The sequence below is a fragment of the Camelus ferus genome, chromosome 26 (assembly GCF_009834535.1).
Source record: "Camelus ferus isolate YT-003-E chromosome 26, BCGSAC_Cfer_1.0, whole genome shotgun sequence".
Lineage (NCBI taxonomy): Eukaryota > Metazoa > Chordata > Mammalia > Artiodactyla > Camelidae > Camelus > Camelus ferus.
Window position 1 is genome coordinate 6262204 of NC_045721.1, and position 26756 is coordinate 6288959.

The 26756-nt window shown below is 40.6% G+C and overlaps 1 protein-coding gene across 1 annotated transcript in view; it reads right to left on the bottom strand.

Annotated features, from left to right (window-relative positions):
• UNC5D (unc-5 netrin receptor D) overlaps window positions 1-26756 on the bottom strand; it is a 494853-nt gene that overhangs the window by 172554 nt on the left and 295543 nt on the right. Inside the window, 1 exon segment of the mRNA XM_032468716.1 lies at window positions 7646-7749. Within this exon segment, the coding sequence (XP_032324607.1) occupies window positions 7646-7749 (104 nt within the window).

Consider the following 26756-nt stretch of genomic DNA (forward strand, 5'->3'; position numbering starts at 1 on the left):
CAGCCACACTAGAGGGAAAGGGAGGGTCACTTGGCGACACCCTCACAGTTCAAAAAAAAACATGACAATGACACAGCTCATAACCATGAGACTTGGGAGAGATGCCAGTTCTCCTGGCTGCCCCTAAGAGCTGGGCATCTCCGCCACCTTCCTCTTGAGAAGGATTTCCATTCAAGGACCATCTAACGTCACTCACCTCTCCAACCCTCTTTGGGTGAGAACACCTGACTCATGAGAACTAATCGCAAAGACGACTAGAACACCAGTTTTTTAGCTTTCACTGTAGGGACTTAAGACTTAAAAAGAAATTGCCTCAACATTAGAAAACATGACAGATGTCTACCAAGTCTACCAAGATTAACAGAGCTTCTTAAGAAAACCTTGATTTCCACATGGGCATTTGCAAGGAGAATGATCTCTTTCCCCTAAACTCCCCTCCACCCACCCCTAATAATTTGGCCTCTAACATTTGTGTGACTCCGCACACTTTATAGAACAGATAACCCATTCTTTCATTCCGCTCCTGGAACCTCTCCTTGTTATACAAGCATTCTGACCTAGTGATCAGTCAATGTCACTTGGTGGCCAGCAGAAAGAAGGGAACCTTCTCCAAGCTCACATTGCAGTGACCAAGGCTCTAGACCTTCCTGAGCTTCCTAAATCCAGCACTGTCTTGACTTCTTGGTGAGAAAAAACACAAGAAGACTGCCAAGCAGGCAGGGGCTCAAGGCTAGGATCACTTAGTTGCTGGGCTTTGGGCCTTAATTCTCAGACACTGAATTATTTTGAGGAGGCTGTTTACCTTGATGTGAGCAGAATTAGCCTTCGACACTAAGTCTTTATGGCAAGTTTTACTGTCCAAGGCAAATATAACCTGTTAAGATTTACAGGCTTTATTAACAGCAATAACCATTTTACAACCACCATCAGTAAATCAGGGTTTATTGAGATCTCTACAAGTTTTATCTGTGGAAAACCATTAAAATGTTGGATTTTCATTGGACATAACTTCTAACTTTTATGAAAGATAGATTTTCCATTTAATTGGGGAGTATGAAAAAGTGCAGTGTGGAATAATGAATTGTTTTGAAAAGAGCAAATTGGTTTCAGCTAAACTAAACAACAGTGTCAAACACTAAAGTTGCCACCTTCGGTGAATTGCCCCAAGGTAAAGGGTAAAAGCAAGTGTAGTGACAAATACATCCTCATACATCTGGTGAGAGGATGAGCTCACGGCGTTTAGAAAAGCTTGAATTATCATCTGTTCACACTTCAGGTATTTCGGAAAAAACTGTAGGACCAATTATTTCATCGAAACCAGTGTCTAAGTAAGTCTGGTGAGAATCTTCAAGTTCATATACCATTTTTTTGAAAAGTGTTTTTGGTAACAATAATACCATTCATAAGAATCTTCCATGGGGTAAGGAAGGTGAACACTGATAGTCACTAGCTTCTGTAAACAACCAGTTACTTCCTCCATGTGCCAGATTGTAAGAGAGGAAGGCAGGAAGCGTCTTGGTGCCTCTGTCCTTTGAGGAACTTGAAACGCAAGAACAACAGGCAGACTGGGGAGGCAGAGCAACTAAGGACTCCGAGGTTCAAGGTGGGTGGTGTTCCTGCAGGTCACAGCATCAGGAAATGCTAGTCAGGGTCAAATCCAAGTTCGTTTGACTCCAAAGTTCATTCTTTCTCCCTCCAGTGCTATAGGAACAATCCTCAGTTCTCCTTCTACTATTTCCAGATCCCACTGCTGTATCCCAGGAAAGACCCCTATGATTTCGGTATCAGTACACACTTATCAGAATATATCCAGAGCCCTTCATGACAATGAGATCTGTTGGGGCCATGACCAAATGTAGGAAAAATTGTAATGAGGGTAGAGATTACCTTGACCTCTCATCTCCCCTTTCCTATGCCCTCTTTTTTCCCCTCTAAGGCCTCCTCCCTCTAATTTTAGACATTCAGTACCTCCTGTTTCCTACAATAGCATCCAACCCAGGCTCCTGGCCCCTTGGGAACACAGGGGCTCCAGGGATGCTCTGCTCCAGGCTCCCTGTTACCCTCAGTCCCCCAAACCTCTACTCTCTCAGTCTTCTGTCCTTGGTTTTATCACTGGATTATCTATTTCAAACAAAGAAACACAGAATTTATAGCAGATTTAGGATTAGCATATTAGCTAGGAGAGATTTTAATTAAAAAAAAAAACCTCTAATTCTAAAGGAGAAGTAACATGCAACAGAGAGAGCAGATACGCTACCACTGGCCTAGGGGCTCCCAAGCTTCAAAAAGGCTTTGGGGAAAAGTAATCAAACCCACAGTCTCACTGCAAGGAAACAAAAACTATTAGAGAAAGGAAAGATCTGAGCTTTAAGGTTAGCTTGGCTTCCTGGTGATCTCAGAGTCTGGACAAGTTCTTGAAAGATGGACATGAAAATACTGATAGCTTTCTAGCATCTCATAGCAGTCTTCTGCTAATTAAATGAAATAATATTGCGGGGGGGGGGCAACTATGCAACACAGTGCCTGGCACATGGAGACACCCCATAAATGGTAGCTCTTTCTATTCTTACACAAACCACCTTCTCTGATCATAGAGATGAGTTCGTTGCCAAGAAAGTTCTACCTTGCAGAGAGAAGACGATTGTTTACGTCTTGTGAAGACGAGACTTGCCCTCCAGGTTCCTCTCAATGTGTCAAGGAGAAGACCCCTTATGCCACTGCAGAACAAAGCCAGCTGATGTATCAGTGACCCTGAAAATCCCTTCCAGGGATGACCCCTTTGGGGCCCACAGTAGGTGGGCAGGAAGGTGGAGAGAGTGGAAAACAGCCTGCTCAGGGAAGGTAACTCTGACTGATAATATTTCACAGTGACAATTACAATACTGATCAATTTCCAAGCACAGTTCCCAGTTATTGCCACACTGAAGAGTCATTAACTCTACAATCTTCGCATGACTATGAATCAGTGAGCACAAAAACACTCTCCTTGAGATCTGAAGACCCCATGACAGGCACTGGCAGACATCTCCACCCTGGGAGACCCCGACAGGGGAAGGTATGAACATTTTCACTTTCCTTCCCTATCTGTGTATCTCTCACCTTTCTACCTCCCCTTCAACGAAAACACAGATAATGGTGGCGATAACCACTGTGTAAGCTAGTGCTGAAACCAAAAGAGCTGTAAATATTGGTGCACAGATAGAGGCAGAATCCAACTCATAAATAAGTGAAATTTCAAAGTAACTCAAGTATTTGGAACCAGGATAATCTCCCACCTTAAGATGATGCTATAAAAGCTTGTTTGGGCCCCATAATAGCCATTAACCCACAGAGGAGCTGAAACACACTCCCTGTTCATCTATAATACAAAATGTAGAAAACAAAGGTTCCCCTGCTCCCTGCTCTCAGCTCAGAATTTCTGTGTTAAACCATCCTGCAGCCCAGCTGCTTCTTGAAATGGCCCACTACTTACTTTTAGCCAGTCTGGCTCTGAAATTTATTCCTAATAACACCTACATGATTAAAAGTAAGAGTGATATGATATCAAATCATGGAGAATGGGAAGGGTACTGAGTTCAAGAGCACCCTCCGCCCCAATTTCATGCCCACATGTAACCTGTGCACGTGACCTTATTTGGAAACAGGGTCACTGCAGGTGTACTGTGACCCAGACTCTTAACGTAAGGGCTTACTGGATTGAAATTGGCCCCAATATAATGACTTGTGTCCTTATAAGAGGGAAGTTCAGACACACAGAGATACAGAGAGAAGAACACCACGTGAAGACAGAGGCAGAGACTGGAGTGACGTGTCCACAAGCCAAGGACATCAAAGACTGCCAGGAACCACTAAGAGAGAAGCATGGAACAGATGCTTTCCCAGAGTCTCCAGGAAAACTAGCCCTGCCTGCACCCCGATTTCAGACTTCTAGCCTCCAGAACTGTGAGAGAATCCACTTTGCTGTTTTCAGCCACCCAGTAAGTAGCAGTTTGTCACAGCAGTCTCAGGAGACTTCTAGAGCAAGTGTACGCCTACAGTGTGGAAATCTGGAGGGAGGGAAGGTACCAGAAAAGAAAATACACTTTCTTACTGATAGGTCTGTATTGTGTTCCCTCCTCTCCTGATCGACAACGCTCCCAAATATTTGTTTCACTGACATCACTGTGTGTGGCTACTGGAAGTTTTTCACATCCTGTTCTGCTTTTGGGGTTACAGCTGGGAAGCCCATCGGATGCAAATAAAGATGGAAAGTGAATTGAGTCCACAGGCACCATGCATTTGCCTTCAAGAACAGAGAGCTGGAGCAAGAAAGTGGAGGAACGTCCAGCAATGTGCTTCTGAGCTTCAGCCCAAGTTCAGCCTTCCCCAAGCACAGCTAGGAATGCTGCTAACTTCCTAGAGGCTCACCTGTTCTCCAACGGGAATCCTCCCTACCAACCATGGCCCTGAAGAGCCTCCGAGTCCTTCTAATTCCTAAATCCCTGCCATCTCTGGGAAGATGCTTTGGTGTGAGTGTGGGCATGCATGTGTACACACTCATGAGGCATTCATTCACCATGATACATCTTCCCCCGTAGCTGTGACCTTCCCAGACTGTGTCTTCTTTACTCTTCTCTCCTTTGTTCTTTATTTTCACTTATGTCTTCAAAGAGCAGATGGAGAATGTCTTATTCATTTTCTAGTACCCAGAATGGGAGAAAAAAACAAAAAGAGTCTAGTGGATTTTATAGTTTTTGTCTGGGGCTAGTCCTAGTATAACCTCAAATATTCAGGAACGTTTAGGAAATTACCTTTCATTCACATTCAACAAACATTTATTCAGTGCCTGGAAGCAAGAAGCACTGTTTTACATTCTGGTGATAAAGCAATAAAAAGTTAAACAAAATTTCCCTCATGGAGCTTAAATTCCAGTAGAGTAGACAAAAATAAGCCAAATAACTACAGTATGTTTGTGATAAGAGCTATGGAGTTAATGCAAAGTAGAGAAAGGGGCTTGAAAGTGTATGTATAGGGGAGGGGAGTGACATTTTCATCAGGGTACCCCAAGCAGGCCTCACTGAGCAGGTGATATTTGAACAAGCCCTGAAGGAAGGGATGAGGCAATGTAAGAGCTCGGGAAGAGTGTTTCAGCAGCGGGGCCAGCATGTGCAAAGGCCCTGAGGTAGGTGCATGGCTGGTGAACCTGAAAACGAGCGAGGAGGCCAGTGTGGCTAGAGCAGGGTCGGAAACTGAGCAGCAGAAGAGGTGGTCAGAGGCAACAGCAGCCTAGATTATTATGGACCACATAAAGCATCAAAATAAAATAGACTTTAACTTCGAATGCTCTGAGGAACTTTTGAAAGATCGAACAGAGTTATCCCTTAAATGGGTGTAAGACCTTCGGCAGGTCATTGATCTGAGCGCCAGTTTTCTTGCCTCTAAAATGTAAAGGCTGTGCCAGGTAGATACCTAAATTCTCTTCCAGCTGTAAAAATTGATTTCTAGACATCTAGAGAATGTTAGGTTCCCACAGGACACCTAATAAAACCATGACCTTCGTTCCTTCTTCACGCCTCTCAGAGGCTGCTGAAATTGATGGAGTGACCCAGCACGGGCTTGGAAGGAAACTGGGCTGTACACACAGCAAGCATGAAACAGGCGGGACATTCTGATGCATGAAATATTTGTAAGTCGGGATTTAGAGAGATGGGGTGGCTACAGAAAACTGCTGATACCCAAGTTAGGATCCCAGGAGCACATGGGGTGTCCTAAACAAGACTGACACGTTCACCTGAGCATTTAACACCCTGCTGTCTGTCCCCCTGCTTGGGAACCCAGGACACACTCTGCACGGAACAAGGTGGCGGCCAAAGGAGAGCAAGCATCTTTTTGCTTCACATTCAATAAAAATCCAAAAATAAGCATTTTCCTTTCTAATCATTTCACATCATGCATGAATGTTCACTTTAATTTTCAAGCCCGTTTACTTCATTTCGGGAATCACTTGCGCTTTGAATAGTGGCCACCCAGCAAGCCTCCTGCCTAAACGTGCCAGTGCGGTCGGTTTCTTGTTCCCTGTGGTACTTGCTACTCCTTTGTTCTTCCAACTGCAAAATCCCACAGCAATTTTAGTTAAACTGCGAGTTAAAGGTTCCTGTTGATTTTAATATCTCTACTCCTCCATAAATAAACTGTGGCTCTAAGGACAGTTTTCCAGCTTCCCAGAGAAGAGTCACAATTGGATGATCTACTGTGACTCAAGCCTAGTTTTATAAATTCAGGATTGTACCACGTATTCTTGTACTTCTGAGTTCCTTGCTACGCTGCCTTAACAACTGTAGTACTGGTCTATCAGAACCTCATTCAAAAGTCATTGAAAGAAGGTGGTGGGTACAGCTCAGTAGTAGAGTGTATGCTTGATGTGCAGGAGGTCTTGGGTTCAATCCCCGGTTCTTCCATTAGGGGAAAAAAATAAAATGAAAAACAAACAAATAAATAAATAAAAATAAAAAGGTTGGAGGGTAGTCTGAAAAAAAATAGTGACTGAAAGATTCAGGAAGCTGTCCCTACTACCAAAGTGTGTTACTGCTGACAGTTATATATATTTTTTTCTCTCAATCTCTTAATCATCAAATCACATTAATAAATTTTGACACATACTTTTAAGTGTGCAAGTATATTTCATCTGAAATATAACAAGGTTTAAAAAATGTTCTTTACATAATATCAACCCCTAATCTAATTAAAGCTTTTTGGATAACTTTGTTGTTAAACTGATTTGTCAATTTTTCTCACGATGTTGTATTTTTCATTTTTTTCTTTTTCCTTAGGTCCTAGTTGTTTATCTAATTTATATATAATATATATGTGTGTGTATGTTAATTTTAAACACTTAATTTATCCTTCCCCTACCCTTTCCCCCTTTGATAACTATAGTTTGTTTTCTATGTCTGTGAGTCTGTTTCCAGTTTGTAAGTTTATTTCTATTTTTCTTTTTTTTTTAGATTCCACATATAAGTGGTACCACATGGTATCTGTCTTACTCTGATTACTGACAATTACATTCTAACTGTGATAGAGGTTTCTAGGAAACAAGCAAGGAACAAAAACCGTCATGACTCTGGATTCCTGGCGCCTCCCTGTGAATGAAGGAGGGCTAGCTATTCAGAGACCTGTGACTTCACACTTTACATCCCCCAAAGCAGCGCAGTGTCCGAAACATAATAAATGCTCAAGGCATGTTTGTTCCATAAGCAAACGAAGAGCAAGTAAGTACAAACACCAGTGAAACTTGGCACCAGGGCCTGCCCTCCTTCCCTATGCACTTTGTTATGTGACTTTGCCGATCAGATTGATCCAGAAGCCAACGCACACAGCAGAATGTCCAAGGCAGTGGACGGAGGACAGAGGATGCCGCCTATATGACTGAGGTCCCCAAAACCAAGAGCCCGTAACAAATCCTACCCGAGCTGCCTATCAAGAGCTTGTGTTGACTAGGAAGTCTGCGAGAGACAATCTCCTCTTCCAACTCACTTCCAACACCATTTCTGCACCATCTTTAAGCAGTTGGGTCCAGACATCAACAAGGCCAGACCCAGGCTCCCTTAGTCACCTGGGAGCACACAGCGCTCAGCCACTGTCCCTCTGGGGAAAGGGCTGGTCTTACCTCGGCAGCAGGAACGCCCTCGGGCGGACGGCAGTGCAGCACGATCATGCCTTCAATGGGAACCTCTCTTCCCTGAGGATCTTGCTCAAAGTTCTTCCGTAAATCTGCAAAGATACATGAAGACATGACACTTTGCCCTAGGGCCAGTATGATCCACATTTGCTCCAAATATAATAAGACAGTGAGCTTCATGCCACCACTTAGAGACACACACACACACACACACACACAAAGTCACTCCAGAATCCGAGAATCACCTTCCTGAATACTCACAAATATATTTGAAATAAACCTTAATGAAACTGTTCCTCACTTTCCATACTGATGTGAAGGATAAAAGATTTACTGGCGGGGAGGGAGGCAGGGGAAAAAAACTTACTATTTCATGAGTTTTTGCCAGTATGATCTCCTTAGCATCTGATAAAACACTTGGCCTAATAAATTGCTATCCACAGCTATTATGCAGTGGAGATGCATGTGATTTTTTTTTATTAACTAAAGAATGCATTATTAATCTGTAACCTCTGCCATTCCCTTAACCCTCTAGGGAGCTCTAGAGGATGGTAATACAGTGAGATTACCTATTAGTTTTTTATTTGTAACCAGGGAAAAGAGGCAACATTCAACCACAACAAAAATCTATAATCTATCCAACCAAACATATAATTAAAACACAATGTCCTCCAGTCAAACAGCAATGTGTAGTGTAGTGCCCTCATGGAAGGCTCCAGGTGCTTTGCAAACAAGCTGCATGATTAGCCTTTTACACATGGAAGGGGGACACTTAGGGAGGTTACTTGGCCGGCCAGTGGTCACATAGAGCATCGATGCCAGTGACGGGGAAAAAAATCCAACAACATTCCAGGCCTCCAGTCTCGGACGGATAACCAGCCAAGCTTTCTCGGGGAAAAGAACACAGGGATGGTTCAAAAAGAGAGGAAGAGCTTCATTTGTCTGACTTTCCGCTTAAGCATACGCTCCATTAAAAAGAGTGGGAGTTGCCCTTTACTTCTTTTGAGGTGTCATAACAACACTGATCATTTTACGGCACAAGTTTAATTCCCACTGTCACTTGAAAGCCTGGGATGGTAGCGCAGAGACAGTTTTATAAGTCTTCCTCAAGACCTCCCTTCTCCCTTCCTGACAATGTATTTTTCTACACTTGAGCATCTCAAATTACAGGCTGTGGATTTATTGATTTAATTTTCTTTAGTGCTTACAATCACATGAAATATGCTCTCTGTAAAGAGCAGCGCTTCAGAATCAGTTACATCTTTATAAATTGTATAAATACATTAAACGTGCTTTTAGCAAGTCAAACATGCTCCATGAGTAACAAGCACAGCAATCCACATGTTCACTCCTCTGCATTTTACTCTTAACGTATTCCCTCCTGGAGGCCACCGACGGCTTCTGTCAGTCGTGCTGTATGTTCAGAGATCTCCGTGAGTGTACGTGGCGCAAAGGATCTCAAAAGGACTCGTGCTGTGGGCAGATGGCAGGTTCAGCTCCTCATTTCTCTGCTGTCCCACAGACTGTAAAGCCATCTTTCTTCTTCTACTCGAGATCCAAAAACTGCCACTGCCTTTATGATTCAGAATTTCCGACGCCAGGTGTGAGAAAGTTCACATAATTGATGACAAAACCATGAATGATGGAAAATGCAGTTTCCCCAGAATGAAAGATTTCATGTTTCCCGCACAACTTGACCACAAATTCTCCTTTGTTTTCCCGTAAGGGATCTTTGAGACGAAAATCCCCTTTACGTATGACTGATTTCTTCATCAGGACTACAGCAAAGCCCCCTTATCCCTGGGCGTGTGTTCCAAGGACCCCCACGGATGCCTGAAACCACAGATAATCCCAAACCCTATGTATATGATGTTTTTTCCTGGTACATAACACACCTGTGATAATAGTGTTAAAGTTCAATTTATAAATTAGGCACAGTAAGAGATCAACAATACTTATAATACAATAGAACACCTACAACAATATGCTGTAATAAAAGTTACATGAATGGAGTCTCTCTCTCAAAATCTCTTATCATACAAATTGAATGTTTTTCCATCTCAACTAAGCATTTATCATGTACGTGGCTGTAACTTTTGAAGTTTAAGGTATGACAGCAAAGCTAGCATGCATTTCTTTTTCCTTTGTCAGAATTTCAGATAGAATTCACTCTTATCGCTGATCTTAGCAACCTCATCGTGCAGTTTTTTTCTTTCCTTATTAAGTCAAGAACGTTCACTTTTCCACTTAAAGAAAGCACTTCACAGCATCTCTCTGGCACATCTGAATGGCCAGCATCATGTGCACTTTGGGGCCATTATTACTTTAAATAAGGGTGACTTGAACACAAGTACTGAGATACCATGACAGTCAATCTGGTAACTGAGATGACTCTAAGAGGTGAATGGGCAGGGTATGTTGGACAAAGGGCGATTCACATCCTGGGCAGGACGGAGCTGGATGGCATGAGCTTGCTTCATGCTACTCAGAATGGCATGTGGTTGAAAATGTATGAATTATTTATTTATGGGATTTGTCATTTACTATTTTCAGACTTAAGTTGACCATGGGTAACTGAAACTGTAAGGAGGATGGCTCTATATTGAAATCAGTCGATTGTGGAGTGTGAGCGACTCTTCCGTGACACATCAGTTTGATAACGAACAGAAAGGGTTGTGTTTTGTGGCGAATTTTGTTTGCCATTTTTTTTCCTTTTCTTTGATTGCTTTGTTTTCAAAAGGAAGTCTTATTCAGCTGCTGCATGATGACTGCAGTTTTGAGAACGGCAAATAATCTGCATACAACCCGATGAAGCACAGAAAACGAACAGCGGGAGTTTCTATTTTATCTTTTACTATTTCTATTTTATCTTCTGTTTCTTTGTTCTAGAAGTGGAAAAAGTAACAAAATGCATAGTTTACAGGTACCTCCACCCTCCCCTACAGTAACTGCACTGGCAGATGAGAACACAACCAGAGCGAAGACATCTTTCCTCCCCACTCCCACCTGCTTAATGAATTAGCTAAGCAAGCATGTACGTAAAGAAGGAAAACCCTGCATTGCACATTATTACTAGGATGTAGGAAAGGGTATTGCCTATGAAAAAGAAACTGCGAAATTTCTAGCAGGTCTCATCCAATCAGGATCAGACTGAAGAAAGGATCCACACAACCTCTTTATGTTCCCAACTGACATACACATTCACTGGAAGGCTTCCGATAAGAAGTATACAGACACTTCTAAATGCAGAGATGCAAAGATCATAGATTAAAGGCAGTGGCGTAGGGGGTCAGGCAACAACGAGGGTGTCATATATTTGGGTCCAACGCGTTAACAGGCAGCCAGCCACACACCAGATATCAGACCAAGTGAGAAACCCAAGTATCACCGAGTCCCTGCCTATGCCTAATACTGATGCAGGGAGACTGGCATTTGACTCCCAAGGAGGGCAGACATACCAGGTAAATTCCAGCTAGCTGGGGGAGGAGATATAGCTCGAGCGGCAGAGCACATGCTTAGCATGCATGAGGTCCTGGGTTCAATTCCCAGTACCTCCTCTAAAAATAAACAAATAAACCTAATTACCTCCACCACCAAAAAAAATAAAAATAAAAAAATAACAAAATTCCAGCTAGCTACTGAATATAACAAAAATTACAGAAATAGATCTCAGAAACAGAATGCTTTCAGTTCTACCTATGATTCTCACCCTAGGTCGCCCAACCTAATTCATTTCTGAATTGGCAAACTAAATACTTTGACCACCTATGTTAGTTCCAAGGCTTGAAAGATTCATATAGGAATCTGTGTAACTTCTAATAGTAGGAAGAACATCCCCAGCCATATAAAAAAGAATTATACCACAAATGAAGGAGACAAACCATAGAACTGAAATTAAATGGCTTCCTCTAAGACTAGAAACGAGAGGCATTTTTAGATAACTTCCAATTTAAGTTCTTTAAAATGAAAAGGAAATAGCAACTGAGAATCTAGAGTAGGGATTTATAAATAGGATAACATCTGAGATCAAGAAAACTGCCACTATGCAGGGAAAAAAAGTGTAACTGCTGAATTAGAAATATATATATATATGTATCATGGAGACGGTAAACAGCATCTGAGTACTGCTGCTAACTGAACTAGCGAAACAGAAGACAGATCTATCAGTCAGGATCCAGGCAGGAAAACAGAAAGCATATCAGTTGTCTCAACAGAAAAAATTAGTGTAAAAAATGAAGGACTAAAAAGGCAAAAAGGGGAACCGTTAGGAGTTGGTCCCACCCTAGGGAAAGGGAAGAAGTTAGGTTATAGACCTCTGAAGCTTAGAGAGGGCTCAACTCTCCAAGGAGAGGGCACTGGATGTTGGTGCTGGCACCTCAGGAACTTGGAACAGGGACCCAAGGAGTCAAGACCTAGACCTCTGAAGGACCACCCAGCAGACTGGTGCTGGGTCTCATGGTGGGGTAGTGGAGGGTAAGGAGCATAATATAGCTGGTTCTGGAAGTAGTTAAAAAAATAAACTGGAAACAATAAGCAACTGCCACTTCCAAGATGAAGAAACTCTGCTGGGGTGATGTTGACAGAGACAGAAAATGAACAGAAAGAAGTAGCCTTCCTCCCTCCTTCTCTGTCCAGTCTCCTCTGTGCCCCTATTAGGACCTCACAGGGAGCCAGGATCTGGCAAGGGAGTCCCAGCCCCAGGTTCACAAATTACAGGCCAGCGGTTTGAGAGATAGGAGGCAATAGTTTGGTAACCAGAAAACCTAGTTTAAGAAATGTCCTCTAGTAGGGCTCTAATCATTGCTTACTCCATATGTGTTTTCCTCACTGGACCATCACTTCAATGAATGTGGGTTTTAGGTCTGAGATGTTCACCCTTATACTCCCAGTGCCTACTGAACATCTAATTCAGGGAAGATTCTTAATAACTGTAAGTTGAATAAATGAGCTAAGAGGAAAAAGGATAAAATGACAATGAATTTGCCATAAAAAGGATGAAATAAATAACAAGAGATAATATTGAGATAGAGAAATATAATTTAAATATAATAGGAAGTTTAGAAGGAGGCAATAAGATTAAAGAAAATAGATGATAATTTAATAACAGTAATTCTTCTCTGAGCTGGGGGAAAAAAAACTTGAGTTTGCAAAAGAGCTCTCTGGATACAAGGCAACAAAACTTTGGAAAGAAAAAAAATAGTTCCTAGATATATCACAGTGGAAATTTTGAATTTTAACAAAATTAATAACATTGTAAAAATAATTTTACAAGTATTTTAAACTAAATGAACATAAGTAACTAAAACTTTCAAAGGTTGAAAGAATATTGTCAAAATGTCCACATTACCCAAAGCCATTCCATAAAGTCAAAGCATTCTCTATTAAAATATCAATGTCATTTTTCACAGAAATAGAATAAAAACCCTAAACTTAAGATAGAACCACAAAAGACCCTGAAGAATCAAAACAATCTTAAGAACAGAGCTGGAGGCATCACATTTCCTGACTTCAAACCATACTACAAAGCTACAGTAATCAAAACAGATTATGGCATAAAAACAGAAATTGATCAATGAAACAGAATCAACAGTCCAGAAATAAACCCTCAAATATATGGCCAACTAATATTTGACAAGGAATACACCTATACTAAATGAAGGAAAGGATAGTCTCTTCAATAAATGGTGCTGGAAAACCTGGATATATGCACATACAAAAGAATTAAATGTGAAAGAAGAACCCCTCTCTTACACCAATTACAAAAGTTAACTTAATAGCTTAAAGATTTAAATGTAAAACCTGAAACTAAAAAACTCCCAGAGGACAAGACAGGGAAAAAAACTCGACAATAGTCTTGACAACGATTTTTTGGATATGACACCAAAAGCACAAGAAATAGAAGAAAAAATTAACAAGAAGGACTATATCAAATTAAAAACTCTCTGCATAGCAAAAGAAATGATCAACAAAGTGAAAGGCAACCTAACGAAAGGGAGGAAATATTTTCAAGCCATATAACTGATACAGTGTTAATATCCAAAATATGTAAAGAACTTAGCAAAAAACCATACAATCCAATTTTAAAAATGAGCAAAGTACCTGAATAGACATTTTCCAAAGAAGATATACAAATGGCCAATAAGTACATGACAAGGTGTTCAACATCACTAATCATCAGAGAAACGCAAATCAAATCCACAGTGAGATATCACCTCATTCCTGTTAAAATGGCCAATATCAAAAGGAAAAGAAATGAGTTTTGATGAGGATGTAGTGAAAAGGGAATTCTAGTGCACTGTTGGTGGGAATGTAAATTGATGCAGCCACTATGGAAAGCAGTATGTAAGTCCCTAAAAAGTTAAAACTATAAATACCATATGATCCAAAGATCTCATTCCAGGGTATATATCCAAAGGCAACAAAGTCACTATCTAGAAGAGAGAGCTATACCCCCATGTTCACTGCAGCATTACTCACAGAGATATGAAAATAACCCATTCATAGATGGATGAATAATAAAGAAAATATGATACACACACTATGCTAAGTGAAATAAATCAGACAAAGACAGACAAATATTGCATGGTCTCATATATGTGAACCATATAATGTATGAGTCCACATATGTGGAATCTAAAAAAGCTGAACTCAGAGAAACAAGGAGTAGATTGCTGGTTGCCAGGGGTTGAGGGGTAAGTGAAATGGGAGATGGTGGTCAAAGGATAAAACTTTAAGTTTTAAGATGAGTAAGTGCTGAGGAGCTAACACACAGCACAATGAACATAGGTAACAGTACTGTATTGTATACTTGAAATTTATTGAGAGTAAATTGTAAATGTTCTCACTACTATATATATACACATATATAAAACTGTGAGGTAATGGATATGTTAACATTAGTGTGGTAATCATTTCACAATATAAATATATATCAAATCATCACATTGTGCACCTTAAAGTTACACAATGATCTTTGTCAAATATATCTTCTCAATAACGCTCAAAAAAATTTTTAAATAAAGAGGTAACTGACAATGAAACAAAAATCAGTCTATAACTAGAACTTTTCTCTGTATAAGCAAATACCAGAGAGTAATTATGTAACAAAATCTATGTTCTTGCTTGTTTTCGCTTTTTAGCAAAAAAAAAGCATGGGTACAAATTTCCCATCCCCAAATAAATTATCATTCATGAGCAAACTGACAACAATATAGTCTCAGACAATAGGTTCCAGAGATTGAAAGCAGCCACATGTCTTTCCTGAAAACATTACTTTTCATATAAACTAACGAAAGAAAAGACACTCAAAGTAATGAATTACATATTTGAGTTGTGGTTTAAAAGAAGAAATCTAGCAGTGAATAACAAAAACCACTCAAAATTTTAGAATACAAGTATTTTTTGTAACATAGTTAAAACATTCAAGTAATTATCCAAAAAACAATGGAAAGAGAAATGCAAAATACATCTTAAACATGCATGATCACTAATGGTAAAAATTTTAACTGCTAGGTCTTCTGTTCCAGCACCGCACTGGGTAATACTGCCTATCACTAAAGAAGGTCAGGGCTGGCGCCCGAGAACAGACATACCTCAGAGTTACTGCGGGGTGGGTTCCAGACCACTGTGATAAAGTGAGTCATGTGAAGTTTCTGGCTTCTCACTGCACATAAAAGTTATGTTTACAATATAATAAAGCCTATTAAGTATGCAATAGCATTATGTCTAAAGTGACAGTGTAAACCTTAATTAAAATACTTTATTGCTAAAATATACTAACATCACCTTAATCTTTTTGCTGGTGGAGGGTCCTGCCTACACACTGATGGTTGCTAATTGGTTAGGGTGGTGGTTGCTGAAGGCTGGGGTGGCTGTGGCAATTTCTTAAAATGAGACAACAGTGAAGTCTGCCGTGACTGTCTCTGCCTTCTGCTAAATGATTTCTCTGCAGCTTGCAATGCTATTTGACAGCATTTTACCCCTAGCAGAACTTCCTTCAAAATTGAAGTCAATCCTCCCAAATCCTGCTGCTGCTTTATGTTTATGTTATGTTTTAAATCCTCTGTGGTCATTTCAACCATTTTCATAGCATCTTCACCAGTAGATTCCATCTCAGGAAACCACTTTCTTTACTCCTCCATAGAATCAATTCCTCATCCACTGAAGTTTTCTCATGAGATTGCAGCAATTCAATCACATCTTCCAGCTCCACTAATTCTAGTTCTCTTGCTACTTCTACCACATCTGCAGTTACTTCCTCCACTGGAGTCTTGAACCCCTCAAAGTCATCCACGAGGGCTGGAATCAACTTCTTCCAAATTTGAGTTAATGTTACTATTTTGGTTTTTTCCCATGAATCAAAAATGTTCTTGATGGCATCTAGAATGGTGAATCTTTCTCAGAAGGTTTTCAATTGACTTTGCCCAGATCCATCAGAGGAATCCCTATCTATGGCAGCAGCAGCTTTAACAAATACATTTCTTAAATAATAGAACTTGAAAGTTGAAATTACTCCTTGATCCATGGGATACATAGAGAATAGATGCTGGGTAGCAGGCATGAAAACAACATTAATCTCGTGCATCTTCATCAGAGCTCTTGGATGACCAGGGGCATTGTCAATGAGAAATAGTATTTCAAAAGGAATCTTTTCTTCTGAGCAGTAGATCTCAACAGTGGGCTAAAAATATTCAGTAAACCACGTTGTAGATAGACGTGCTATTATCCAAGCTTTGTTCTGTTTATATAGATCACAGGCAGAGTAGATTTGGCATAGTTTTCATTAGTGCCTGTAGGATTTTTGGAATGGTAAACGAGTACTGGCTTCAACTTAAAGTCACCAGCTGCACTAGCCCCTAACAAGAGAGTCAGCCTAGCTTTTGAAGCTTTGAAGCCAGGCATCATTGACTTCTCCTCTCCAGCTATGAAAGTCCTAGATGCCGACATCTTCTTCCAACAGAAGGCTGTTTCGTCTACAAGGAAAATCTGTTACTTGGTGCAGCCACCTTCATTAATTATCGTTGCTAGATCTCCTGGATAACTTGCTGTGGCTTCTGTATCAGCACTTGCTGCTTCACTCTGCACTTTCACGTTATGGAAGCAGCTTCTTTCCTTAAACCTCTTGAACCAACCTCTGCTACTTCAAACTTTTCTCCTGCAGCTTCCTCACCTCACTCAGCCTTCACAGAATGGAAGAGAGTTAAGATTTTGCTCTGGATTAGGCTTTGGCTTAGGGAAATGTTGTGTTTGATTTGATTTTCCATCCAGACCACTCCAGTTTTCTCCATTATCAGTCATAAGGCTATTCTGTTTTCTTATCATTTGTGTGTTCACTAGAGTAGCCCTTTCAATTTCCTTTCAGAACTTTCCCTTTCTATTCACAACTTTGGCTAACTGTTTAATGCAAGAAGCCTACCCTTTGGCCTACATCAGCTTTCAACATGCCTTTCTCACTAAGTTTAATAATTTCTAGCTTTTGATTTAAGGCAAGAGATATATAACTCTTCCTTTTACTTCAACATTTAGAGGCCAAAGTAGGATTTTTCATTGGCCTAATTCCAGTACTGTTGTGTTTCAGGGGAATAAGGAGAGGGAGAGAGATGGGGGGTGGAGGGGGACAGCTAGTTGGTGCAGCAGTCAAAACATACACAACATGGACCAATTAAGTTCATTGTCTTAAGTGGGTGTGGTTCGTGGCACCCCAAAACACAATAGCAACATCAAAGATCTCTCATCACAGATCACCATAATATAATACTAATGAAAAAGTTTGAAATACTGTGAGAATTACCAAAACATGACACAGAGACACGAAGTGAGAAAATCCTGCTGGAAAATGACACTGATAGACTTGCTCAACACAGGGTTGCCACAAACTTCCAGTTTGTAAAAAAAAAACACAGCATCTGCAATTATGTGCAATAAAGTGAAGCACAGTAAAATGAGGTCTGCTGGGATCTATCTGAATTCTCGGTCTGCCACTTGCTAGCCCCTTGACTTGATAATTATCTTTCTCTCTCTTTGCCTCAGTTTCCTCATCTGTAAAATGAGGATAATAATTCCTATTAAATATAGTTTTTATATGAATATAAATGCTAATGTGTATAAAATCTTTTTAAGAGCACTGGGTGCATAATAAGGCTTAACTAAGGTCACATATTATTATATCCTATTATAAAGCCATGATTATTAAAAGAGGGTGATCTTGTCATAAATCAGATATATGAATGAATTAAACTAGAACATTTTTCAAAGACATTCAAATAAAAAGAGTAAGTCAGTGTATCGTAAAAGTGCTGTAGAAATTAAGTGTGAAAACACATTAGGATATCCTTTTATAGAAAAAAATAAAAGTTAGATCTCTGTCTTCCTTTATACCAAAATAAATCCCATCTTAATAAATATATTTTCTATAAAACCACAGCAGTAATAAAATACTTATTGGATCTTAGGTTAGGGAAGACTTTTCTAAACCTAAAATTGAAGAACACTTACGGAAATGATCAGCATATTGTTTTGTTAAAATTGAAAACTGTTTTTATCTAAAACATTATGATCAAAATTATAGGCAGAGGCTTAACAGCCTTAATATATAAAGAGAACTTATGAAATCAAAGTGAGGAGGGTGAACAACCTAAAACAACATGGCAAAGGGGATGAAAACATAATTTACGAAAGAAGAGATACAAATGGCTAATAAAGATATTTAGAATGGCCAGTACCACTAATTGTTAAGGAAATGCCAATTTAAAAAGCATCTATATGTCTCTTTACTCTTAAACAGCTTTTGCTTTGTTTCTTTGTTTTAAAGAATAATTTCCAGTGTTAGAATATGGAGAACTAGAAGTGAAAGTGGTTAAACATGCACCCAATGTCTTTAAAATTATCTTAATAAACGAACAATGTTAGTATATCCATACAACAAAATATTACCTGGCAATTAAAAAGGAATGAAGTATTGATACATGACACACTACAGATGCATCTTGAAAACACAATGCTAAATGAAATAAGTCAATTACAAAAGATCAAACACTGTATAATTCCACGTATATGAAACATCCATAGTAGGTAAATCCATATAGCCAGAAGGTAGGGAAGTTTTTGCCTAGGGTTGCAGGTGGGATTGCAGGGGGAGAAAGGCTGGGAATGGTTTTACTTTTTGGTGTGATAAATGTGTTCTAAGTTGGACTCTGGTAGTGACTGCACAACTCTGAGAATATACTAAGAACTGTCAAATTGTACACTTTAAATAGGTGAATGAATTATCAAGTATTATGGATCATATCTCAGTAAAGCTATTATTAAAAACACTTCATTTATATAATTCAGCAATTCTACTTCTAAAATTTTCTAAGAAGATGACTGAAGAGCTACATAGAAAAATGTAGCTTGGTGACATTCCTCAATCATCATTTACAGTACTGAGCAACTGCTAACGATCTAAATATTTAACCATATAGGAATGGTTAATATATGTTGGTGCATTCCAACAGTGTAATACTATGCAGATTTTTTTAAATCTCAAAGAATATTTAAAATTATAAGTAAATATTTGAATAAACTGCTAAATGAGATAAAATAGTATGTAATGACTGAGCTCTTTTATTTTTTTTTAATAGGTAAGAACTGTCCTCCTCCCAATGTAAAAATTACATTTTTATAGAATGCATCTACATCTAAATGAAAGTAGGTACATCTGCATTAAAAACTTGTTTTGGTAGGTAGCCCTTCTCCTAATTTGCCTTCAGTTTTTTTCCTAAATGTGTAGTAGCCTCATTCAGAATTTACTCACGCTATTGGTGATGGGCTCAACACCATGCCAGGCAGCAGGGGGTATGGCTTTGACACAGACCCTTCCAGCCCTCGCCCAGCATACCCTCCAGCAGGGAGGACAGACATTAAACCAGTGAGTAAGAGGTACATGAATGAGTGATGAGACAGAGAGGTAGAAAGTTCCATAAAAATGTATCACAGTGGGACCTACCTTAATCTAGTGGTTACAGGTAAGTTTCTCAGAGTCACAGGTAAGCAGAGGCACAGCATCTCACAGACCTACACAGTACCCACTATACCTCATTTACTATTTCAATCAGGCTTTCACTGGCTTAAAACTTTTTTTTTTTTTTGCATATATGCTCTCTTGTTTCTTTCTTGCAAGTCTCTGCAAATTGCTTGCCTAGTTACCTTTCCTTCCAGAAGTTATCACATCACATAAGGACACTCTTTTATTAGACTTAGTCTTCTATTCATATATATATTGAGAGGGTGGAATATAAATAGATTTCCACCTTCTGATCTCACTTATGCTCACATGGTCTATAGTTAGAAGGAAAATAATAATTTTCACATTATTTTGTATAAGAGAACTGAACCATGCTGCATATATACACACCAAGACTGCAGATTTAAAAAGGTTTAAATAGCAACTGGTATGGGATTACTAAATATGTCACAGGAAAAGCCCTAAAGAGAAATCACTCAACATTTCAAACTTTTGCTACTGGATGAATATGGGTCTATATTCATTATCTTCTTCATCTGTTTCTATATTTTCTAAAATTTTCTGTGATGAATGTGGATTACTTTTATAGCCAGAAAAAATAATGTCCAAAAAAACCCCCCTCGTTCCCACAAGTTGTCAAGATTCTCTAAACTAGACCAAACTGAATCAGAAGCCAGGGAAGAAGTACATTTTGTTTCATTTTATTGTACCAAGTTTCACTCCTACGATGTCTACTAAAGAAGGAAGCGGGGAGGGGTATATTTTTTAATTTTTACTGAATTCTAAAATAGTCTTCTTTAATTTGATTTTACTTATAAGAAAGAGGGAAAAAACCATCTGTCTTATTCGTTGCCTTGCCTCTAGTACCTGGAAAGGTACACAGCAGTCACTTGGTATTTGTTGAATGAATGCATCAATCAATGAGTTTCCATTTCAACTCATCTGAATGATCATTATAAACTAACAGACACCTAAGCCTCTACTAGTTAAGGTAATTAGGAGAGGCAAAAACATGAATAGACAGATGTGCTACAATGGTGTTAAAAGTAACACATTCATTCTCATCCTCATTGTTAGTATAAATGATTCTAACAAACATCAACGCTGACCAATCTGGAGCATCACCCTGTCTACTTCTGCTCCCTCTCCACCCTTTTGCCCTATTTGGTTCCACAGCAGAATGCCAATAAGGCACGCGATGACTCGAAACAAAGACAGCAGAAGAGGAGGGAAAGGTGATGAAGCAAGGTACTTGGGGCACCTGTAAATCACACCATCAGCAACATCCGGAGTCAGTGATACCTGCGAATAAGTAGTCCATCTGGGACCAGGCCATGGGAAGCGGCAGTCCCCCTTTCCTCACCCTCTGCCCTCTCTGGCCTCTTTCTCATTTTCCTTTCATGCTACTATGTTAGAAAAGTCATTGTAGCACAAGAAAATCAATAAAAATTCAATTCCGAATAATAGTTCTTTGCAGCTCAGAAACACCAGGGAGTTATATCGGCTCATTCAATGTTCTGGCAGTTAATGCAATGAAATAAAAATAATTTACTCGTTCAAACCAAATCAGCCAGTGAAAAATCATAGTCATTTTTTTAATAGTCATAGCCATAGTCATTTGTTAAGATTGCAGGAGGATGGTACAATGTCCCATTAGTGCCCCACTACACTGGTATTCAAATCAGCTTCAAATCTTTCCCACTCATATTTTTCTGAAGGAACAACAAACCACATTTGTCATACATAAAAGGAATTTGTAACTTCGCCAAATACAGATCATCTGTTGCAATAAAAGGACTGGTTCAAATACACAACAGATGGATGCCAGCAAAATCAAAGTCAAGGCTTGGTGCCCCCATTTGGTTCTGCCTCCATCCTCCAGCCCCAGATGGTCATGACCTGAGAGGTCAGAGACTAACTCCAGTTTCCAAAGGAAGTATATATAAGGCTTCCCTGCAGGTCAGTCCTTTTCTCTGTGATCGTCTTCCTATATATGGTGCATTTTCAGATGCTTCTCTCGCCAGCCTGGCTCATACTCTCTGCCTGGCTTAAATCTATGAAGTCTGCCCATTTCTTGTCCCACTAATCCATGTGGATGCCAGGCTGCTCCTGTCTGTCATTTCATGCCTTTGCTGTGGATCTTCTAGTTCCAAAGTTGCTATCCTTTTGAAGGACAACTGGCAAGAAAAGACAATTGCACGTGTAGATTTCTCTTTCGTAAGATTTCTGAATACGGTAGCCTTAACTTCTGCGGAGTAAGTCTTGCAGCAATAATGAAGGAGGGACACCTTCAATCATAGTCAGATTGTGTGAGCCTTTCCATGTTCCCTCTGACCCCGCCTTGGTGCCAGGCAACGAGTGGGCTCTGTTTACTGGGATAGCTAAGAGTTTGGATGATGCCAGGGGTCCTGTCGTGCAGAGGCTCCTCAAGATTGTTTCTCAGAGCCGAAGAATAACGTTGGGGCTTTGTTAGATCCCCTGTGCTCTGCAATTCCTCCACTGTTAAATTGCCGTTGTCAATAAATCGTTTTATAACTAGCACGGTGTGTCATTATCCCTTTCACAACAAGTAGCACAGTTTGTCAGGCAACAGTGGTGTTGTGAAGGCAGCATCCCGCAGCAGGGACACATTATGGTGGGAAGAAACAGCTGCAGTTTTACAAAATGCTTTCAGTACTAATTTAACCTGCTCTCTATTGAGCTATTCCCAATTCAATGCATGCCATTGTATTTGGCTTCTTTTGTTTACATGGACACAAAAAAAATTCATTCAGATTCCATCAAAATTTGAGGATTTACTGAACATTAGGATGACGATCTTAATTTTGAGTCCAGGACTGACTGGAAAGCAAGAAAGACCACAAACCAGGCTAAGAGGAAAGAATTAGGATCACAAAACAAAAACAGGTCTTAAAGAGTTGGTAACATGGCCAAGCAAGGGGCTGAAGAGAGCCGATGTAATTCATTGACTGGGTTATCTCATAGTCCTTTCTCACTCTACTCTGTCTTAATGGCCTCTGCCTATCGTTACTTGCATTTACCCACATCTTCTGATACCTCAGGGTCACTACTGCCTGCTTCTTTGTCTGCGTCTCTCTCTTTCTGTCGCCACGATCAGCCACTGATTCTCTTTTAGGATCAAGCCATACTCAGAAGAGCAAGAATCCACAAGTGCATCATCACTTTGTCCTTCCTGAGTCTTTCACTCTGAGTCTACTCAGATGCAGCTAACCTGCCTGGGTGTACATTCTTGGTCTAACAGGCATGACAGTGGACGTACAATGTGGTCACAACATGGCCATCTACGCTGAAGGGCACCCAGCGCCACATCGGCCAGCAGGGACTGTGGGCGGGAACTCCATAAGGAAACCATGCCTGCAGGAAGATTTCTAAGGCTTGCTGTGTCTCCAACTTCCATAAAAGGCACTTTCTGTGTATTGATTATATTGATTTGGCTGTGTCAATACGTAAAGGACAGCTGAAGTGAGACCTACATAGCAGATCTCAACGCGAGTTATTAGGTGAAAATACAGGAATTCTCTGCTCCCTTGTTTTTAAGTCATTCAATCACATTAAAAGAAAGTTAACAACTCACATTTTGTATCTTTACATCATGTTCCATTGAAAGCTATGGGGATAAAATACTCAAGTTCCACATTCTGTGTGTCTGAGAATACCAACTGCTCTACTTGCAGCGCTAATGGGAAAACTGACTTTTAGGTGAATGAAGAAACAGCCCCTGAACAGAAGTGCTTTTGATGAAGGAAAAAAAAAAAGTGCAGTCCCCGGAGCCACTGACTAGACTAGCCTGCTCAGTTCTCCAGACGTGCCTGTCTTCCTGCTGTTTGGACCCCCATCCATGATGGCGCTGGCACCCCACAGCCCCCACAAGCAGCACTAAAGCTTATCTTCAGCTCCACATCCTGAAGACTCTTGGATGCAAAACGAACTCCATGGTCGATGCGACAGTTTTTTCAGAACAACAGACACGAAGGAGCATTCCTGACTTTCCCCAGTGTCTTCCCAGCCTTCCACAGGAAATCAAGAGGGATGGGAACTAGCAATGAATTTAAAAAGAACTGACCTAAAAATAACCTTAAGCTTTCAACACTCACCATCTCATTATAATTCAGTACTAATACTACAGAGAGATGGGGAGGGGGAAAAAAAGGAGGGGAGAAAGAGTCAAAAAGAAAAAGCCCATCTAACAGCAAGAAGAGCTGTATTTTTTAACCTGCACCGTTAGCTTTTTGATTCTTCCCTAGCCCCAGGTCTCCCGAGGCAGGAAGGTCAATCAGGACAAGAGGCGGCCACCTGTCTTGTGAATGCAAAGGCTGGAATATGCCACTAACCAGCTACCACTCTGCCTCCTGCAATGCCCACACAGCAACAGAGTGGAAGTAAGGTGGACTGCTTTTTGCTTGACCTTAAATCAGTCTTGCCAGGACAAGAAGGCTTGAAGAGCCTTGTTCACCTTTTTGGTAGCAAGATTCGTATTTTATACTAAATCTTACAAGGAGATCTAACCAACAAGGCAGAAGAAACAAAAGCTTACGAGTTAAGAACCAATCACGCAGAGGTCCGAAGGATGCTTTCCAGGAAGAGAGACTGGCAAAGGCACTGAAGTAGTGACAAGCAGGGGCACTTGAGGAATAAAAGAAGTCACTGGCTGGAACAGCAAAGGTGGGTATCCTGGTGCCAGGGAAGGTAAGAAGGGGCTGGTTACTCCCACAGGGTCAGTATCATGGAGTTTGGAAATACAGTGGAAGAAGTTCAGCCAAGGAAACAGCAAGATCTGCTCTGTATTTTTTTTTCCCCTGAACTAATCACTCTGGCTGCTGTGCCAAGAATGGATTTAAAGATGGCAACTGTGGAAGCAGTGAGATTATCATCGCAGAGAAATAATGATTCTTTGTACCAGATGGAGGGAAGTGGACAAATCTAGGATATGTTTTGGAGATAGACTGGCAGGACTTGGTGCTGGGTGGGATGAGACTGAAAGAAACAGAGGAGTCAAGGATGACACCCAGGTCTTGCCATGAGCCCTGGGGCGCCATTATGGAACTGAGGAAGGTGGGACTGAGCACAAGCTTGCAGCGGTGCTGGTGGGGTGAAAAACCAAAGGCGTTTTCTCGGGGACAACATGTTTGAGATGCCTACTAGGTATCCAAGTGGACAGACCAGGGAGGCAGTGAGTAAAGTCATCAGGAGACAAGGTACAGGTTTGGACTGAGAATAATCAGTATATAGACAATACTGGGCCCACAGAGCAAAAGATTTCACCTAGGGAGAACCCATGGATGAAGGAAAGACCTGGAGTATTACAATACTTAGGTTAGAAGTGGGAAGAGAAGGAGACATCTACACTGGAAGCTGAGTTGTAGACAGTGAGAAGGAAGGAGAAAAAACAGAAGACAGCAAAACCGCAAAAGTAATCCTGGGCCCCCTCCCAGACATGATTCCAAAGGTCTTGAGCAAAGCCAAGGAACCTTCATTGTCTGAGAGCTCCATGTGACTGTCCTGTTAGCAAGTTTTAGGAAACTCTATGGTTGAGCACAAAGTTGGTTAGTTGAGCCCAGATCTCAACCCCAACTCCTCTGACCTTTACTTCTTCACTCCATCTGCTGCCCCTGTTCCTTGTCAGTTTCCTAAAAATGAGCTCATCTAATTGTCACACTTGTAATAGAACACCATCTATTTCTCAAGTGGTTAACTCCAGCTATTGCTCTAGCTTCTTTACCTTCTGTCAAGTTTTTGGAAAAGGGTGTGCAAACCATCCTCATTTTCTCCTTTTCCACTGTTTCCTAGATCTACCGTTACCTCTTATCACTCTCTTTCATGACACTGCTTTGCCTTGGTAAATGGAAGCAAACCATCTGACCCGTCCCACATCTTGAGTCATATAATCACATTGACACCATGATCATTTATTTCTTCATAAAAACATCCACTCTCTCTTGGCTCTCCCAGGGCCTCTTCCACATTTTTCTCCAGTTTTCTTCACAGCACTCCCTCTGTTCACCCCAGACCTACAAAAAGAATTCCGCTGCTCTCTCTCTTCACCAGTAGTTTGGGAGCTGGGGAGTAGGATGGAAAATTTGTATAGAAAAACATCTTAAATATTTCAGATAAAAACGTGCTCCTCCTCTCTCCTTGGTGGAGACCTACTGTCCCCACGACCACTTATTTGCCAATGACTCTGAATTCTAAGTCTGATGCTGATCCCTGAGCATCAGGCTCGTAAACACAACCTCATGATGTACTACAGTGAACTACATGAACTACAAATGAACATTCCACGGGTAGTTTACACATAACATGATCAAAAATGAAACTCGCTATCTTGTTCCCCACACTATTTCCTTCTACTCTATTTATAATCTTCCTTCATGGAATCACCATTCATTCAGTCCCTTCAGCCAAGAAACTAGAAAACCCCAAACCTGAAGGAATCCCCAACTTCCTACTTCACTTCCCCTCAGCTCTCCATCCAAGCAGCCATACACTCTTGATCATTTCACCTTCCTAGAACCGCAAGTGCACCCTTTCCTCTTTAACATGTATCATCCCACCAGAAGTTCACACGGCGTGGAGCTTCCTTGCTTTGAGTCTTGCTCCCCTTTAAAGCACTGTGGCTAAGTAGGCTTGAGGGTGTGACCACATCACCGCCCTGCTTATGACACTTCAATGGCCCCAGACCACATCCTGGATAAATCTCAACTCTTAAGAGAACTCAAACACCCTCCATAATCTGACCTATCTCATCTCCCTGGTAGCCGCGTCTTCTTTTGCTCCCACATAGTTCCATATAGTTTCCATACCGTTCCATCTTCCTGTGCTTTTAACTCAAGCTCTTTCCTTAATCTGAACATGGGGTCCATAAGTTAACCCTTCTTCCTTAGGAATTACCTCAAGAAGCACATCACAGAGCTCAAGGACCAATGAAATGTCCCTCTGGTGAGCTCCTGAAACACACTGTGCTTTCTAATATAACCATGCTCCCTTGAAAAGACTAGTCTCTAAGTCTATCCCATCACTAGAGTGTAAACTCTTCAAAGGAAGGGATGGAATTTTATTTATTGCTACACCACCTAG